Genomic DNA, 18,476 nt, shown 5'->3' with positions numbered 1-18,476 from the left:
ATTGAATAATTTTAAATTGGAAATAGCTTTGCTGTTGGATCAAAGAAAAATTTCAAGAAAAGTGCAGAATCCGCAACATTAGCTGTTAATTATTACAGACCAACAGAGATATTTGCAGGTTTTAAGAAAGAGACAGATAATAAATTGACCTTGATAGTCGAAATCGCATTGAAACATTATGGGAAGAGGAGAAGGAAATATTGGAGACATAATGGCTTTCGACTACAGACAATAGAATACAGAGACGGTATAGTTCAAGATGGTGAAAAGCTAAAAGTATGTTTGTTCTATTGAGTACATTATTGAAATTTTATTCGATGATCACACAAAAAAATAGTGTTATGCTTTTAATGTCAATCTTTTTATATAATAGTCCTTACATTCCCCGTTCCATTTTCAATTTTATGTTCAATTCGGATGTTTCAAGAAACTTTTTTTCAAAGTTTTCAATATTTTTTTTGTTTCAAGAATACAAACTGGAATTACCTTCTTGAGGTGCTATGGAACTGCCTGATTCAGTGTAACGTACTTCTAAGTTACATTTACATACTCTATGAATTGACGATATCGTATATAGATAGTTAATAACACGATGTATGTTGGGAAACATATACCTTTCAATCTATAACATTATTTTTATTTATCTTCCCTTCCCGAGTATTATGTAAACCAATACTATTAACGAAACAAGGGCCTGCTTTGCGATACAAGAATAATCGTCTGATCTGTACATTTATTGATTGTGTCCTTTTCCTGAATTCGACATCTTTACTGAGCGTTTATTCGCATTTGCGACAGACGCATGCATACTTTAAGACTCTTACCCTGTCGTTGCATCCAGTATTGCTCCCATTAAAGTGCGTGCATTTCTCTATGTTTTGTGTGTTTACCTTGATTACATCTTCTTAATGGCTTATACGAATTTACCATCTGTAAACTACTGTTGCTTCAAATTAAGATTATAGAAGCAAAGGTAAATCCATCATGACTTACAGATATGTACCATGCATACTGGAATAAAGGTTCTTTACTATGTTGCGGGCCATACATAATGTTACGTTTTTAAAAATGATTGTTAGTACTCAACCATCTCTATTCTTTGGAATATAGCTTTAACAAACAACTGTAAAATTAGTAAACCAATAAGTGGTTTTAGCCTGAAAAAATGCAATCTTCACGCTTTACTTACAAAAGTAGAACATCAAGACTTCACTTATCTTTCATACATGGGTGAACATGATTTTTGTAACATGTAAAATAGGAAAATTATGAAATGCAAGACATTAAAATAAAATGTGTTTTTGTTAGGTGTTCAGAAATAATTTTGTTTATGTACACACTATGCAAACACGTATACCTGAAAAAGTAGACAAAGAAGTTATGTAAAATTAAGAAAAACTTAAACTTAAATGTAGCGAAATTTCTTAGAAATTTATCATAAACATGAATTAATCAAATGATAATGAAAAACGTGTATATATATGGTATTTTTTCGGACCGTTTTATTTTATTTCATGATCTTTAACTGTCTATTTTTTCCTCTTAGATTTCCTTAGAAGGCAATTTTCAGATAGACACTATAAGTAGTTCCAAAGAACACATCGTATTCAACCATTACAAGAAAAGGAACTATCGTACATTTTACATTGTATCTGACCAGCATGAACCACCGATAGGTGACGTCATAATATTCAGGACTAAGAAAAAAATCGTTGAACAATCAGTTGTAGAAACATTAGAAAACAAACATAGATTATGTAATAGTTTACATTTATGTAACAACGTTGTGAAAGTGGCAACATCTAGAAAAGTGGCCATCGAAAATGGTATCGAGGAACTTGTCAGATTACCAATCGATGGACAACTGTTCGGTAGTATTTTATTTGTATTTATTTATGTGTGTATGTGTGTTTTAAGTCTACAAAAACTGAAACATTAGAGGGTTGAGATCTCACAAAACATGTTTAATCCCGCCGAATGTTGGCGACTGTCCCAAGTCAGGAGCCTCTGGCGTTTGAAAATCTTGAATGGTTTTTGTTTTTAATTTTAGTTCACTTATTTGTTTTGGAGTTTAATGTGGCTTCCATTTTCACTGAACTAGTACACATTTTTGTTGAGGGGCCAGCTGAAGCCCCCCTTTGGGTGAGGGATTTTTCTCGCTGTGTTGAAGGCCCATTTGTGGCGTTCGGCTGTTTTCTGCTTTGGTTGGGTTGTTGTCTCTTTGACACATTCCTCATTTCCACTCTCAATTTTATACAGAGAAAGGTGAATGATGAACGTTACGTCATCATAATACTCTAATCATTTCTGTTCACTTATATGTTAAATATCCAATACACATGAAATAGTTTAATAACAACTTTGAAACGTTTGGATGGTTGGTTTAATTGACGCATAAAGAATGCAATCCCTTTTAATCATATTTTTTCAAATGATTGAAGAAAAAAATAGACAAACAATATATTCGCATTGCATTTAACAATTGACCCAATACACTGAATAGTTGTGCTACTTCAAAACGAAAGAGTAACAGAACTGTTATCATAATCCTCAGTGTGTTCAAATCATAAGTATGGAATGGTTACTTTATACAAGACTTTACTTCAAACTAACGATATACAAATATTCAATAAGGTAGTTTATAAGGGAATGGTATTTGGTATTGGTGATTATGTAAGCAAAAGATAGTTTGTCCATACTGTAAATGACAAAAGCAATGGTTAGATATATTTAAACTTTTTAAAGTAGTATGAACGTATTGATGATAAACAAAAATTGTTTTATATAATTTATACAATTAGAGCATGTGGTATATTTTAGATGACAATCAAGATGTTGGTTTGGATATAGATGATGCACAGTGTAAGTTTATCTCTAGTGTATTTTATTGGAAAAGAATCCGAGTTTAAAAGGTGACACGTTATGTGTTAGAGTAGTTTGACCTACAGGTAACATAATGAATATCTTCGTTGACTCAACGTAAACGCAAAGGTATAATTGACATTAAAAGATTGTCATGGTTAATGAATACCAGTTTAATTGATGTCTGGAATTCCGCCGAAGAAAACAGTACAATATGAAGGAATCTTATATTTGACAAACTATTTGTAGCAGATGAATAGTTTAATAACAACTTTGAAACGTTTGGATGGTTGGTTTAATTGACTCGTAGAGAATGCAATCTCTTTTAATCATATTTGCAAATGATTGAAAAAAAGAATAGACAAACAATATATTCGCATTGCATTTAACAACTGACGCAATAAATTGAATAGTTGTGCTACTTCAAAAAGAAAGAGTGATAGAACTGTAATCATAATCCTCAGATTTTTTCAATTCATAAGTATGAAGTGGTTACTTTGTACCAGGCTTTACTTCAAACTAACGATATACAAATATTCAATAAGGTAGTTTATAAGGGAATGGTATTTGGTATTGGTGATTATGTAAGCAAAATATAGTTTGTCCATACTGTAAATGACATAAGCAATGGTAAAATATATTTAAACTTTTTAAAGTAGTATGAACGTATTGATGATAAACAAAGATTGTTTTATATAATTTATACAATTAGAGCATGTGGTATATTTTAGATGACAATCAAGATGTTGGTGTGGATAAAGATGATGCACAGTGTAAGTTTATCTTTAGTGTATTTTATCGGAAAAGAATCCGAATTTAAAAGGTGACACGTTATATGTTAGAGTAGTTTGACCTACAGGTACAATAATGGATATTTTCGTTGACTAAAAGTTAACGCAAAGGTATAATCGACATTAAAAGATTGTCATGGTTAATGAATACCAGTTTAGTTGATGTCTGGAATTCCGCCGAAGAAAACAATACAATATGAAGGAATCTTATATTTGACAAACCATTTTTAGCAGATAGAACAATGTATAAGTACAAACGGTAAAACAAAAGATACAAAAGTATCAAATCTTATTTTTAAATTCATAGAATGACGAAATAGAACTGCAATCATATGAAGAACATCTTCAACAAATATCTGTTCAGTTTTATTTTAAGACCTTTTAAAGAAAGGGACTGACGCTTACTTTAAAAGCTATCATTTGAAAAAACCTGTTGTTAAACTATGCAAAACTTTTGTGTATAGTAAACCTTAAAAATGTATGTTGGACTGATTTATACCGATACATAAACAGTTTTAAAGCTTGTATTGATATTTGTCCTATAGGGGATACTTTATTCATTCTATTTTGAACAAAAACACGTTCACAATTCTTTTTTTTTTTGTTGAATAAACGATGTAATAAATGTTTTAAGTGATAGTTGAACATGTTTGATTTTCAAATGCACTTTTGAAAGTTAATGTCAAATAAAAACAAGTCTTGCTTTGGTTTATAAAAGTATTTTTTGATACACAGTTTAAAGTAACATATTTCCATCGCAGGTTAAATACTGCAAGCAGCAGAATCCAAATGTTGTATGATTTTCAATGTACATGTCAGCTTGGCGTAGATTTTTTATCCATTGAACATTTTTTTTATCTTTTAGGTACAATTCCTGTTCTTAGAAAATCATCATTATTTAGACTCGGAAAACAACTCAGTGAAGATGAATGCTACAAACTTGGAGTACAATTAAATATTTCAGAGAAAAAACTATCGAGCATAGAGACAAAATTGGAATTTAAAACTGCGATGTTTGAAATATGGCGACCTTCAAGGCCTAATGAAACCTTAGTTTTTAATTTAGTTAAAGCACTAAACAAGATTGAAAAAGGCAATGAAGCCGATGCCGTACAGGAAGCTTTTGCAAACAATGTAGAATTCAAACTGTACTACTAGATCATTTAATGACTTAAACATTGAAAATATATAAGGCTTTTATCCTATGTGGGTTGTATTCCTAGTAGCTTCATGCAGATGAAATAAATGTTATCCGGCTATAACCTTTCTACTATACAAACCTAGGTGTATAGATATCACTCAACGTTACGTCACAGATGTTTTTGCAGTCCGAGTTTGAGTCATGTTGATTTCATTCAATAACAAATACAATGGGTCTGAAGTAAAAACAATGTTCATTTAAGCGTAAATATCAATTTGCAGGGTAAAACAGTATTTGTACATTGTATGAAAATCTTTAATATATCTGTACCCGCTACGAAACAAAAGAAAAAATCTCTGCGTTTTTTAACCTTCGACAAATGGATTTTGAATTTTACAATTTACGAACAAATTCCTGATTAAAATGTTTTTTGGCGCTAGTAAAATGTTTTACCTGCCTCATTCTGATAATGCCTGTCCCAAGTCAGGGGCCTGTAATTCTCGGTTCTCGTTTGTGGCTGTATATTATATTAGTTTTTCGTTTATTGTTTTGTAAATTATCAGGCCGTCATTTTACTTGGTTGAATATATAGTCTCTAATTTGTCTTTTCTTGGTTTTTTATAGCTTACAATGCGGTATTGGTTTTGCTCATTGTTGGAGGCAAATACTACTTATCAGATGAATAGACAACCATACACAAAAAATTACTGATTGATCAATACAATCTTAAACACTTAAAAAACTAGCTGCACTATGGGCAGTTCAACGAAGTAGAACCATTTCGTTTGCTCATGCAAGATAAGATTCCTGTGGTAAATCGTCTTAATTGAGACTCACAAACATGGACTAGAACAAGTGGTTGTGTTAAACCACATTCCTAATTATATGTTACGTTCTGAATCTCAAATGGCGTTCGTCAAAACTATATAACACCAAAGCCACCATTATCCTTAACTGAATATTGGCTGGCTGTAAAGAAATAGCATTCATGACACAATACTCAGCAGTAGCATTTTTTCTACACAATAATCGTTTGATTGAACTGGATGACAAAAATGCAGTCATGAGTTTTGTAAAGTATAACTGTATACCTTAAACCCGCACTTTTTTATTGCAAGTACCATCATATTGCTGTGTGTTACTGCTTATGTTAATGATATTGTTATAACTAAGGTTCTTGGGGACTAAAAGCGGAACAAATATATGTTGAAAGAAATTCTCTTTTAAAAATGTTTTCGAATTAATGATTGTGTATAACATAGACAAGTCTTAAACAAACCTTTTACTGACAGCACAAATTAAAGTTTACGTGACTAAAATATTCTACCATTGGTTTAAAGAAAAACAATGCATACCACGCCGGTGTAATAACTGTAAATGGGTGGAGAGGAACAGAATTTTAAAAAGCGGCGTTATGACGTTATGACGTGAACAGGGAAGTAAACTTGAACGTAAACGCGAGTTCACTTTTTTGTTTGGACTAAAATATTGAGGTTAACATAGAATAAATAAAGGCATCAGTAGGATACCGCTGTATACTAGTAATATAGAGTAAACGTGGCGATTATACAAAGTTCACGTGAAAAAAAAGCGTTATCTTTTTCCGGCCGTTTACATGTAATACTTGGTATGTACTCAAATATAGCTGAGTCTAATTGTTAGCTGGGTATTATAGAAAAGGATATAGGGTGGATTTATTAGAGATAAAACCAATATCAAAATTCACGTTTTTTAATTGATAGTTGCTGGCATGACACCAACGATGAACCAAAACGTCACATCGCGACATGCATGTCGTGTTCAAATAAAACGTCTTGAGTGATATTGTTTATTCTTTATATAATATTGCACATGACGCAGATGGCAAATTTAAACTGAAATATATTATCATCATCTTATCCAGACGTGTCTTCAGCGAATTTTTGATAGCATAAATCAATAGTTTCACGTATTGGTGATATTCTTTAGTTGAATAAAACTAAACAATCGCCATCATAGATGTAATTTGTTGTTCTGAACAGCTTAGTCAAATTGCTCCGTAGAGATTTCATTCATAAACAGGGTTAGTCTTTTCAAAAGGATGACAGGTGAATTTGAACACAAACTATGGTAAAACTACATGTACTATCCTGCTCAATAAAGATACGAGCCGAATGTACCTACCACGTGAGGGATTCGAACTCAAAACCTCAGTGTTGTCAGGCTAATGATACGGTAGTTGGACTACTTCGATCATTACAATAGATCAAACCCAGATAGATGCTGTATTTCCCCTTATGTTTCAGTTTTGCACTGATTCGGGAAAAACCTTTTAATCCTCTTTAGTCATCATAATTAGACGGGATTCCTATCTTGTAAATAAAGGCAACAGTAGTATACCACTGTTCGAAACTCATAAATCGATAGAGATAAAAACAAATCCGGGTTACAAACTAAAATTGTAAACGATGTTTCGAATGTAGTTAAAAATATACATTTAATATCAGATAGTAAGAAAAATTTTGAAACAGAACAGAGACGAAATTGTCAATATTCATTACGTTAGTTGGTGAACGGTTTTCAACTAAGAATGTAGAATATACCGTATACTATGGTTAATTCAAAATCAACAGACGTCATTCAAATCGGCAACTTTGAACATGTATCGCTATATGTGGGATTGAAATGTCATAATAATAATTTTATATTAATATTTTGAACACTTAAACTTTAAAATAATGCCTTGTCCGTCAAAACACAGTGATCATATCAGAATCACAGACATATATGAGACGAAGGTAATATTATTATCGTGACACCTTTAACAAGAAGCAATCACTGATATTCACATATCTATTTTTACCATGTTTAACGACTAAACAAATCTTCAACAAAATCTTCATTTGACCAATATTGCTGAAATGAGAATAAGCGAACCGTGTATAAAATGTTTATAAAAGACATTTATAATATGAATTACGTGCTAGCAACTTCTAGTTTTTTTTTAAATTGTAAATATCAGGTACATTCGATACCACAAATTTGCATCGCGATACATGTTAAACGTTTTAGATATAAAGTAGAACTGACAGTAACAGTTGTTTAAAGCAAAATTGCCTTTGACTCGATACTTAATTTATCAACTGTAAAATTGCAGATAAATTGCATCCTTTAACATGTTTAAATAATACAAAACCAACAAACTGTATTTAGGAAGATAGGAATACTCAACAGGTCAGAGACAATTTTAACATGTTAAATCGGTGTAAACATCAAAGAAAAAAAGCTTGTTTTTAAATTTAACAAATTGTGAAATTCGATATTAGATTTTAAAAAAAAAATTTAAAAAATAGAGACTGTTTAAATATGTTACGTTTAAGCATGAATCATTTAAAATACTAATTATTTGCGAATCACTCAAAAATATCATTAAATATTTAACAGTCTCCAATCAACCGAAATAATTCATATTGACACATGCAAATCATACATCTGTAAATAGTTTGGCTATACAGTTTTGACACTTGATATTCATACCCAAACTATACTAATTTTAATATTGTACTAGTAATGACTCAATATTGTTTTTTTTTTATAAAGTTACTATAACAAAATATCAGCTTTTAATTTACTTTTGTATATGAAATATTAAAATTTTGTTGTTGCAGATAAGAAATGCTGCACAAATTATATTAAAAACATTTCAGCACTATTTCAAACTGTGATCAAGGTGAAGCCAACATGAACAATAATTACGTCTTCTAACTAAGGTTAGGAAAGTTACGCGATATTTGATATCTAAAGTTACTTTTCCTTTTTTCTCTATTTATTCAGGTAGGAGATTCTTGTCCAATTCTGCAAACCTGCGAGTCCGGTTAAGGTACGTGCAAATCAATGAGTTGGTAAAATGATAAAAAAGTAAGTTACACCGTAAATATAAAGGTGCTCAAAACACATACAAACAATCTAACAGACATATACACTTTGAATATTTTACAGACACCATCACGAATTGGTTGACCGATAAGGAATATCTGTACAACACAGAAACCCAACATATATGCTACAATTGTCGTTACCGTCCCCCTTGCCTCGATTGTGACATCACAGAATGACACTAATCTCTTGTTCGTACTGACCATGAGAAAAATCGATTGGTGCCAATAGTTGAGCAGGATCTTATCCACCTAATGACCTTAGCATGTTTTTGACTCTAGAATGGTTCGTCACCAAACAATGGCGTAACTTCAGGAAAAGAAAAAAAAAAACAACATTCAATTCCGCTTCAATCAACTAAGATTATAAATGTTGATAAATTTGACAATGATTAAAACCATGCGTTTTCAATACCCTCTAGCAAGGTTGACCTAAGATGAATTTATATGCTATTTATGTTCTTTTTTGTGATAGAGATTATAAGTTATTAGGCCAGAGAACCCAGTTATTTCGTAGTGCATTTTATTAAGACAATACATTCAAAAATAAAACAACAAGAATACCGAACTCCGAGAAAAATTCAATACGGAAAGACCCTTATCAAATGGCAAAATCAAAAGCTCAAACACACCAAACGAATGGATAACAACTGTCATATTCCTGAATTTATACAGGCATTTTCTTATGTGGAAAATGTTTTGTTAAACCCGCTTTTATAGCTAGCTAAATCTCTCGCTTGTCAAAAATATGGGTACAGCAGTCAACATTGTGTTATAATCTTAATCACTATAAAAACAAACAAATATGTCAAGAAAAAAAAACAAAAAGGCATATAGACAAAGCACTAATTAAACAAATCGTACCTGCTCTATCTCAAAAAGATTTTTTATACTTAGAAATTCACCACCCAATTTTTTACATGTTTTTTTATCCTCTTCTTAATACTATTCTTAATGCATAAAATATAAAGAAGTAATTTTAGAAAGTGTATGTAAAAAAAGTTGCAAGTTTTACACTGTCCATACTACGGACTATCTTTGAAGGCCGATAACTGTGTTCTCGGACATTTAATATTTGTATACATCTTTGGAATTCATTTTTAGGGTTCGGGGTGTTCTGATGGTAGTTCCAGAAAGGTGGCGCCTCAAAGGAGTAGGTCCAAACGGGCTTAAACTATTCCCAAGATTTTGATATTTTTTATTAGGCCAAAAACCTACAAATGTCATATGGAAATAGTTGCGATATTACTATCAATATACAAAATTAACTTTCCTGCACCTCACATTGTTTATCACGAAGCCATGACACTAATCCATGTAATGAATATGCATAATTTGTGAAAATATCAACTTTGGTCCAACTTTCAATATTGTTTAAAAGTTTTTGTAATATTTTCTTTGGCCGCCATCCCTGATTTAGGACATTATTTTATCTAGTAATCCAATATAATATTGGGTCCATTTGTTTTTAGAACATATCGAACCGTTGGTTGCGGTTCTTTTTTTATCCTAACACTTTTCCTAAAGCTTTGTTTAGGTCAGAAAAATGCACAAAATAACTTATTGCATTACATCTCCAAAATGCTCAGACTTTAGAGCTATGCAGAGATTTGTGTAGCATTGCATGCATGCTTTTCAAAAAGATAATTTAAGAACAAAATGTGGCTTTTTGATATTTAAAAATAAGTTGAAATTCAAGGTCACATTTTGCTAAAAGTGAACCTTGTCCTTTGTTAAGTGTTATTTGCATTAATAGCACTGATTCGATGCCATCAATAGACCCCAATAGTATCTTCAGCTTAGAAGCCAGTGTTTCGGTTTGTTGAATTGTATATTCTGACTACCAACCGTTTGTAAGAGTTTTCCCTCATAGTCAGTTCTAACCCACTAAAACAGAAATATGTGACGACTGTCTTTCTTTTCTTAATTTGGTATTATTGACATAACTGATATAATGTTAAAAAAATTAATTAAAAAAAAGAAAGTATTGATCAATGACTTCAAATTTAAATTGAACTATATTCCTCAATGTCAAACACAGGTTCAACACATAGTCGTTATGGAATTTTAAATGCCTCAACAATTATTTAACATATGAAAGGATCTTTAGAATATACAGAATACATGTAAATATAAAAAAAACTGATATTGAAATTATATTGGTTTTTTGTGACCAAGTAGTTAATAAACGAATAAATACACTTTCAATTCAAGTTTTAAATAGTAACACAAAAGAAAAAAAAGTTTGTAGCAGTTATTTACTGAACGAAATTGACGTCAATACGTGTTTTCTTAATGGTAAGGAATTTCATCATTTCCACATGTACAATATTTTAAAGTTTATATAAACGGAAATATTACCATAAAGGCGATTATTGCTAAGGGTTTTTTATTGCCGTATATACAGATTACACAACTTCATAAATATACAGTCTGCCAAAAGTTAAGCACCACCTAAATATAACTAGCGATATGTTTTTAACTATTGCGAAAAAAATATTAATGTTTTGTGTTATGAATTGCCTTTAACATACACTAAGAAAATTTATTACGACCAAAAAGATTGAACCCCGATAAACCCGTTAAGCAACTTTTTATTAAAGGTCATCTGCACTTTTACAAATACACTGTTTCGATACCTTTAAATCATCTTCCTACTGTCCCCCGTACAGGTGAAATTTGACCTTCATCAAGTCAGTATGTAATATGGCAGGGCGTAGGTTATCTGTGGATGAACGTTGGCAAGCAACTGGTATGTCAAATGCCGGTAGGAGAACTAGGAGCATAAGTAATCATTTCAATGTTCATCACACCGTCATTGTCAGACTTTTACAACGTCATGTTGACACAGGAACTTTAAATGATAGACCAAGGTCCGGAAGACCCCGTCTAACAAAACTTTGTGATAACAGACTGCTTATTCTTCGTGCTAAAGCCAACCCATTTACCCCTGCCCCGCAGCTTAGACACCACTGGCCTCCAGGTGGTCGTGTTAGTGTTCTAACATTTGTCCGTCGACTTCATAGAGGCAACCTAAGAGCACGTCGTGTTGTCAAGAGACCTGCCCTTACAGCCAGGCACCGTATAATTGGGTTTCAATGGGCTAATGACCATCGACGCGTGAACATGAGAAGCTGGCAAAAGATTCATTGGTCAGATGAGAGTCGGTTTCTGTTACGACCAGTAGAATACTAATTTGGCGAGAAAATAAAACGGCCTATGACTAAAACGACATTTGCCAAACGACAGCATTCGGTGATGGTGGTGTTACAGTATTGGGTTGCTTCTTATACCGTTGTAAGCTGGGTATGCATATTCTGTAGGGTAGCATGAACGGACTCATGGGACAGGCATACACGGATTTGGTGCTTAGAAACATTGTAGTCCCTCATTTTCATAATTACCCACTTGCGTCAAGACCCTTGTACATGGACGACAACGCTAGACCACGCAGGGCAATGATTGTAACCGAGCCCAAAGAGCAAGAAGCCATTGACACTATCTTTATGCCTTCAATGTTTCCTTACATAAACCGTATCGAACATGTCTGGGATGCCATTGGCAGAAATCTCAATCGTAGAGATCCACCTCTGCAAAATCTTGGCGATTTAAGAGTGGCAATTGTTGATGAATGGAATAAATTTCCTCAACTAAATTTCAGAAGGCTCGTACAGATTATGAGACGCCGTGTTATGGAATTGTACCGGAAGAGAGGTGGTCACACATCCTATTGACTCAAATATTGACATTATATTTGCCGAAAATACCAAAAATTATTTGTAGAAAATTTTAATGATGTTGGGTGATTAATTGTTGTAAAAAAATTAAAATCACAGTGAAACTTAAATTCCGTTTCTGATTTATGTAATTTACACTATTTCTATGAACGCAAAACGTAAATGAAATAGAACCTTCATAAGTGACCAAAATTAAGTTTGTGGTTTGTTTATGGTATATGTTAGCAAAATTGCTACATGAATGTTTTATCTTTTTTGAGGAATAATTGATTTTTTATAATCAAAATACTTCGATGCAACAAAACTAGGTGGTGCTAAACTTTTGGCGGACTGTATATAATAATGAAAACTAATTAGGATATAAATAGAATTTCGATCATAAAGTAGAATGTTCATACTCCATAGTTAGTTTACAACCATTATTCTAATGAACCTATACAAAAAAAAAATAATACAACGATCAGGGATATGTTTAGCCTCAAAATAAAAATCTGTTAAAGTTAGAATACAATGCATAATGGTAAAATTTCTGTTTAAAAAATGTGTGTTACGTTCATGTTCGATAAAAGTTCCCAATGAAACAAAGACGAATCAGTATAGTCAAAATTCATATCTATTTAAGAATTTATTCAACAATATTTGTTATCTGTAGTTCTGGAATACTTGAAATATGTCCCAAAAATTGATAAATGCACTACTTCTTTTTAAATCACGAGTACATGGCAAAAATCAAGACAATAAAAATACACAAAACACTGAAAAAACGCCTTGAACAAAAAATATAGCTGATTAAACTCATACAATACCAAGGGCAAAACTCGGATGATTGAAGAATAAGCGTTGTCTAGAAAACGGTGAACACCCATTTAAGTGCTATTAAGAGGGTCCTACTACAATTTGCAAAAAGTTATTGTATGCAGAAAATAAACTGTGGAAAGGATGTCGAGATTCAAACAAAACCGATGCTAGTCATTGCACCTTTCAAATTGACATGACTAATGCATTATGATAAATCAAACCAAATTGGCTCCTTAAAACTGCCAAGATAAGACTTCAGTTTTCTTACACACACATCAACGACTATCTCAACAAGGATCAGTAGCTCTCGTCTCTTTCTAAAACTGTTTTTATAATATCTATATTGATACACAACTTCAGTGTCGTCTTCACAAAAGTATGGTTGGATGGGTACTGAACTAATCTTTTCAGAAATATAAGGGGGGGGGGGGGAGGGGGAGGGGGGTTTCACCCCACTAAGGACATAGAGATTATTTGTAACAATTGTTTGTAGGTTTGTTTTAAAAGTAGGTAAGCGTATCGATCTCTTATTCGTTTTCTTTGTGCTGAGCCTGGTCATTTACCTATGAATGTTTTAAGAAAACAGTCAATCTAAATATATTTCGTACCTATACATTGTAGTTATACAGGTATATAAATCAGTTCTTGAATATGATGTATAAAATAGTTTATATGTCGATGCAAATCATGGTAAATCAAATTGGGCAGCTTATGTTCATGATTTGTTATTAAGACTTGGAAGAAACTATTCTTGGATTGGCCAGACTAATATTGATATATTGTTGGATCCTATAAGGAAAATATCTGCAAAAATGGTCAACGGATGTATATGATTGTGAGAAAATAAGTTTGTCGTTCCTCTTATATTATATCCCAAGAGAACTGCTCTTGTGTGTATGTTGTGACATGCGATGTATTGAGAACGAATTTACTTTTGTATGTTATTTTCAGTATATTGATCAATCAGAAGTTATTTTTTGACACGTTGTTATTGTTCTTGGCAGAATACTTTTAAATTATATTACTTGTTAAAAGCTACCTCTAGATCGCTTAAATCTAAGCTATGCAACTATATGAAGAATGTATGGAAAGCTAGATCTGCTGTTATTGGTTAGTTATATTACACTATTATTGTATTGTTCTCTGCAATCAGTCTTTTGTCATATTGTGTATTTATTATGTAACGCCATATCATGTCATGTACGATCTGTCAAATAAATATTCATCATTTCATTTAGTCAAATTTACTTTTTCGTGCGTTATGGTAAAGATAATTAATCACCCAGTTCATTTATTAGATTTTAGTTTTGGTCAACTAAATTTATACGATATATTTGGTTTACAGTTTGATTTAGAAGAAACACCGACATAGCTAGATAATACAATTAATTATCTAATTACTACCACAATTTTATATTAATTAGTATTGTAATTTTCATTGTTATAAATAAATGTTATATGAGTATTACAAACCTAATCTTGAATTCTATCCTAATTCTATCCTATTTTGGGGAAATTTTTAGAAATTCAAATGTGACGTCACTTTGTGCGTTGATCTCTTCGGCTAACTCGGATGTGAATTTTTATGTGCTGGTTTATGTTGTTTTATGTATCCGTTTTTATTCTGTAGTTAGTCATCACTTCGGTGTTATCATGTATATCTATTATATAGTCATTTTCATAAATTTACTGTTTGCAAAAGAATGAATTATTCTAAATAATAAGGATGTTCTTAGCCTTAGCCGTATTAGGCACAATTTGTGGGAACTTTTGGTCCTCAGTGCTCTTCAACTTTGTACTTGTTTTGGCTTTCGAACTTTTTTTATCTGAGCGTCACTGGTTAGTCTTGTGTGGACGAAACGCGCGTCTTGCGTATAAAATTTTAATTCTGGTACCTTTTGTTAGCTATTATTTGTATGTTTCTCTGTCCTATATGTTCTCCCATTTATTTGTATTGTAGTCCTGTCATGTAATGTTGTCATTTTAATGTTATATTTAACATTGCCATAAAAGCGGGAGGTTTGGCTAGCCACAAAACCAGGTTCAACCCACCATTTTTTTCTTAAAATGTCCTGTACCAAGTCAGGAAAATGGCCATTGAAATATTATAGTTCGTTTCTGTGTGTGTTACATTTTAATGTTGTGTTTCTGCTGTGTCGTAGTTCTCTTATATTTGATGTGTTTCCCTCAGTTTTAGTTTGTAACCCGGATTTGTTTTTTTCTCAATTGATTTATAAATTTCGAACAGCGGTATACTTCTGTTGCCTTTATTTACCATTAAGATCTGTGGTTAAGTATTTCCCCTGTAAACCTATACAACTACCGAGAACAATCTTGCAACAACTCAAGAAGCCCTGGTAGATGATTAAAGCTGTGTGACAAACAACGAAATCACAGGTGATGTTTTTTTTTTGTTTTTTTTTTGTCGCTTTACAAATTGTCGTCAACGTAACATTGACATCGTTTAATGTTAAAAGTTTTACAAAAATGAAAATAAAACTTTTTGAATTTAATGCTTCCGAAGCGCTTTTGTTAATTTCCTTCATCAGGAAAGCACAAAGCCAAATACATTGTAGTCAAAGGCCATATATGTATGGCAATCGAAAGAGTTGAAAAGCTATATAAACAAGAAGAACCTAAGTATAATAGCAAAACACATCTAAGGTCAACTTTGCATGAGGGGAGTTGATATATTCATAAACATAGCTATCTTAATTGTTCACTCCTTGTAAATACATAGATGTGACGCATCATTTATGGGGTTTATGTCATCTACGTTGCCTTTTTTGGCATGGTATCCTCAATACCTAGTCTCATATCATACTACCATTGACATTAAAATGCCAACCCTCAATTTGTTGTTGGCAGATTAGACGATTATGTTTATGTTTTTAGATATTTCGCACGTACATTATGCTATAAGTAATCTCTTTTTACAAGACAATGTTCACTCATTTAAGTATAAACTATATCTTAACTTTCATTTTAATGATTATTGTTATGTCGCTTTTGTGTTTTTCACCATTTTAACATGTCATTAATAAATACACCATGTTGTATGGCTGTGTATGCTAACACAGTTTTGTCTGCTGGAATTCCAAATTGTATCATATTAATTTATTTTGTCCGTTTGGGTTGCTTATTCGATTTTGTCAATATAACGGAGCTTTACACAACTGTTATACAAGTGAAACATTAGGCTATATGTAGCTATAAAATCCGGTTACACCCAACATTTCCTTCGGAAAATGCATGTACCAAGTCAGGAATATTGCAGTTGTTTTTCATTTGTTTCGTTGATTGATAGTGTTTGATTTTGTCAGTTTGTATGGACTCCCCCTTTTTGAAAATCTCTTTGTTTTTATGTTATACTTCTTTTTTCTTAGATGGGAAGTACTTTTTTCTTTAAACATTTTTAGTGTACATGTATTTATATGTTCAAAAGAGTTTTTCGTCTATTCTTTCCCATTGTAATGTTAGTGTATGGACGTTATCATGTAGCGTTATGATGATGATGATGATGGATGGCTGTTTAACGTCCAGTGGCAAAATAACTGCATATTCACGACGAGAACTGGTAAATGCAATACAAATAAGAATCGTGCATTTTACTATGACGACCCGGGTTTTTATCGTGCTGGTTATGTTGTTCACAAGGTACAAGGCGAAGCAAGACATTTCATCTTACCCAGACACGTTAATTAAGAATCCTATCCGACTTGTCTTTTCTTTTCTCTGTAATGTCTCGTGCTTAGCGGGGAAGCAGATTTTTTAATCTTAAATATCAAACTACCACACCCGCAATCGAAATGACTAAACTATCATGAGACCACCCAGACAGATTATTGGATAGGTGAAGATCAAATGTGAGCGTTTGAAGCGTAAACTCTCCACAAAATGTGTTGGATATTATTATTTTTTTATTATTTCTTCTGTCATTGAAAGTCATATATTTGATAAACTCTTTTGCCACTTTTCTAAAAATAAGTCTGCTTCACTTTTTTGATAATTTTAGGCCAAACGATAGTCAGCGTTTTCATCTAGTTTACGTTACGAGTCGGCAAATTCTTATATAATTTTTACATCAAAAAGGAAATGCGTAGATTATTTTCTCAACATTCACGTTTACATATGTTACAGGGGTGTTAAAATCAACTGAGTCTAACCAGAAGGATATTGCGCATTAAACAGCCTTCCAACACTGAAAAGGTATATATAACACTCAAAAAAATACTCCCTTATGGAAGTGGTATTTCTAAATAAAGTGGTAAGCAATTGTTTTCCATTTCGAATGTACTTTCCTTTTATTGTATTTATCAAATTATACTCTGAGAAGTCAGAAAAGACCTGTTCATAGAGGCAACATTTTTGCCACATCCCATATGGTGTTATTTTCTTATGGTAGTCAAAATGTGAATCCATATGAACTTATTTTGCAGAATTTACTTATCGTATTTGTTCTTTACTTATACTCTTCTGTGAAGTGTAGGACGCATTGCCACTGAACGTGTCCAAGTTTGTTTGAAGACTAAACGCTCATTAACTTCAAAAAAGGAAAGAAAAACAATCAATTCCGCTGGCTACTTATAATATATATAATGTATTATAAACCAATAAACTAAGTATCAAATGGATTTTTTTTATCAACATTTAGAACCGAAAAAGGGTCCTTGATTTCAACATAATTATAACAAAGTCAGGAAAAATATTCATTTTATAGTTATAAGTTACAGTCACATACTTAATTAATGACGATTGTTACATGCTGGTTAACCAAACAAGTAAAAAGTAAATTGTCCGAAGATAAAGTTTGAAATAATAAAAAAAATGGCTCCAACTCTAATCACAAAGATGACCTTATGCAGATTGAGCTATTCTTTGTGTGTCCCTTTTAGCTTCTAATTATAGATTTTTTTTTATATATTTATGGTATTCATAATGTTTTGTTTGCGCATTCCTGATGAGAAAAATCCAGAAAAGTGCTTCGTACGCATCTAATTAATTAAGTGTCAATTTTTTTTCTAGCAATTGTTGAAAACTCCTGCTGTCGGACTGGTTACCTAACAGGGTATTATTATTTCTCCTGCCACTAAACATGCTAAATAATTCTAAATTTGGTGACTATGTTTAACGCATCTATATATCCCATCGAACTTGAGACAGAGGTTACAACAGATACAGTTAAGTCTGCCTGATATCTTGACTTACATCTAGAAATTGACAATGAGGGTCG

At 32.1% G+C, this 18,476-nt stretch overlaps 1 protein-coding gene across 6 annotated transcripts in view; it reads left to right on the top strand.

Moving 5' to 3' along the window:
* The window catches only part of LOC127712592 (uncharacterized), a 384,379-nt gene that overhangs the window by 201,667 nt on the left and 164,236 nt on the right, over positions 1-18,476 (top strand). For 3 of the 6 annotated variants that reach the window (XM_052219104.1, XM_052219107.1, XM_052219106.1), the window contains 2 exons: positions 27-276; positions 1,547-1,871. In XM_052219104.1, coding sequence (XP_052075064.1) covers positions 27-276; positions 1,547-1,871 — 575 coding nt within the window. Of the gene's footprint in view, positions 1-26; positions 277-1,546; positions 1,872-2,820; positions 2,863-3,593; positions 3,636-4,518; positions 5,227-18,476 lie in introns of those variants that run through there. The other 3 variants (XM_052219105.1, XM_052219110.1, XM_052219109.1) reach the window with 3 other exon arrangements.

This window comes from Mytilus californianus, unplaced genomic scaffold (assembly GCF_021869535.1).
Source record: "Mytilus californianus isolate M0D057914Y unplaced genomic scaffold, xbMytCali1.0.p SCAF_8, whole genome shotgun sequence".
Taxonomy (NCBI): domain Eukaryota; kingdom Metazoa; phylum Mollusca; class Bivalvia; order Mytilida; family Mytilidae; genus Mytilus; species Mytilus californianus.
Note: the sequence above shows the minus strand (reverse complement) of the source record. Positions and strands in the feature narration are given on the sequence as shown.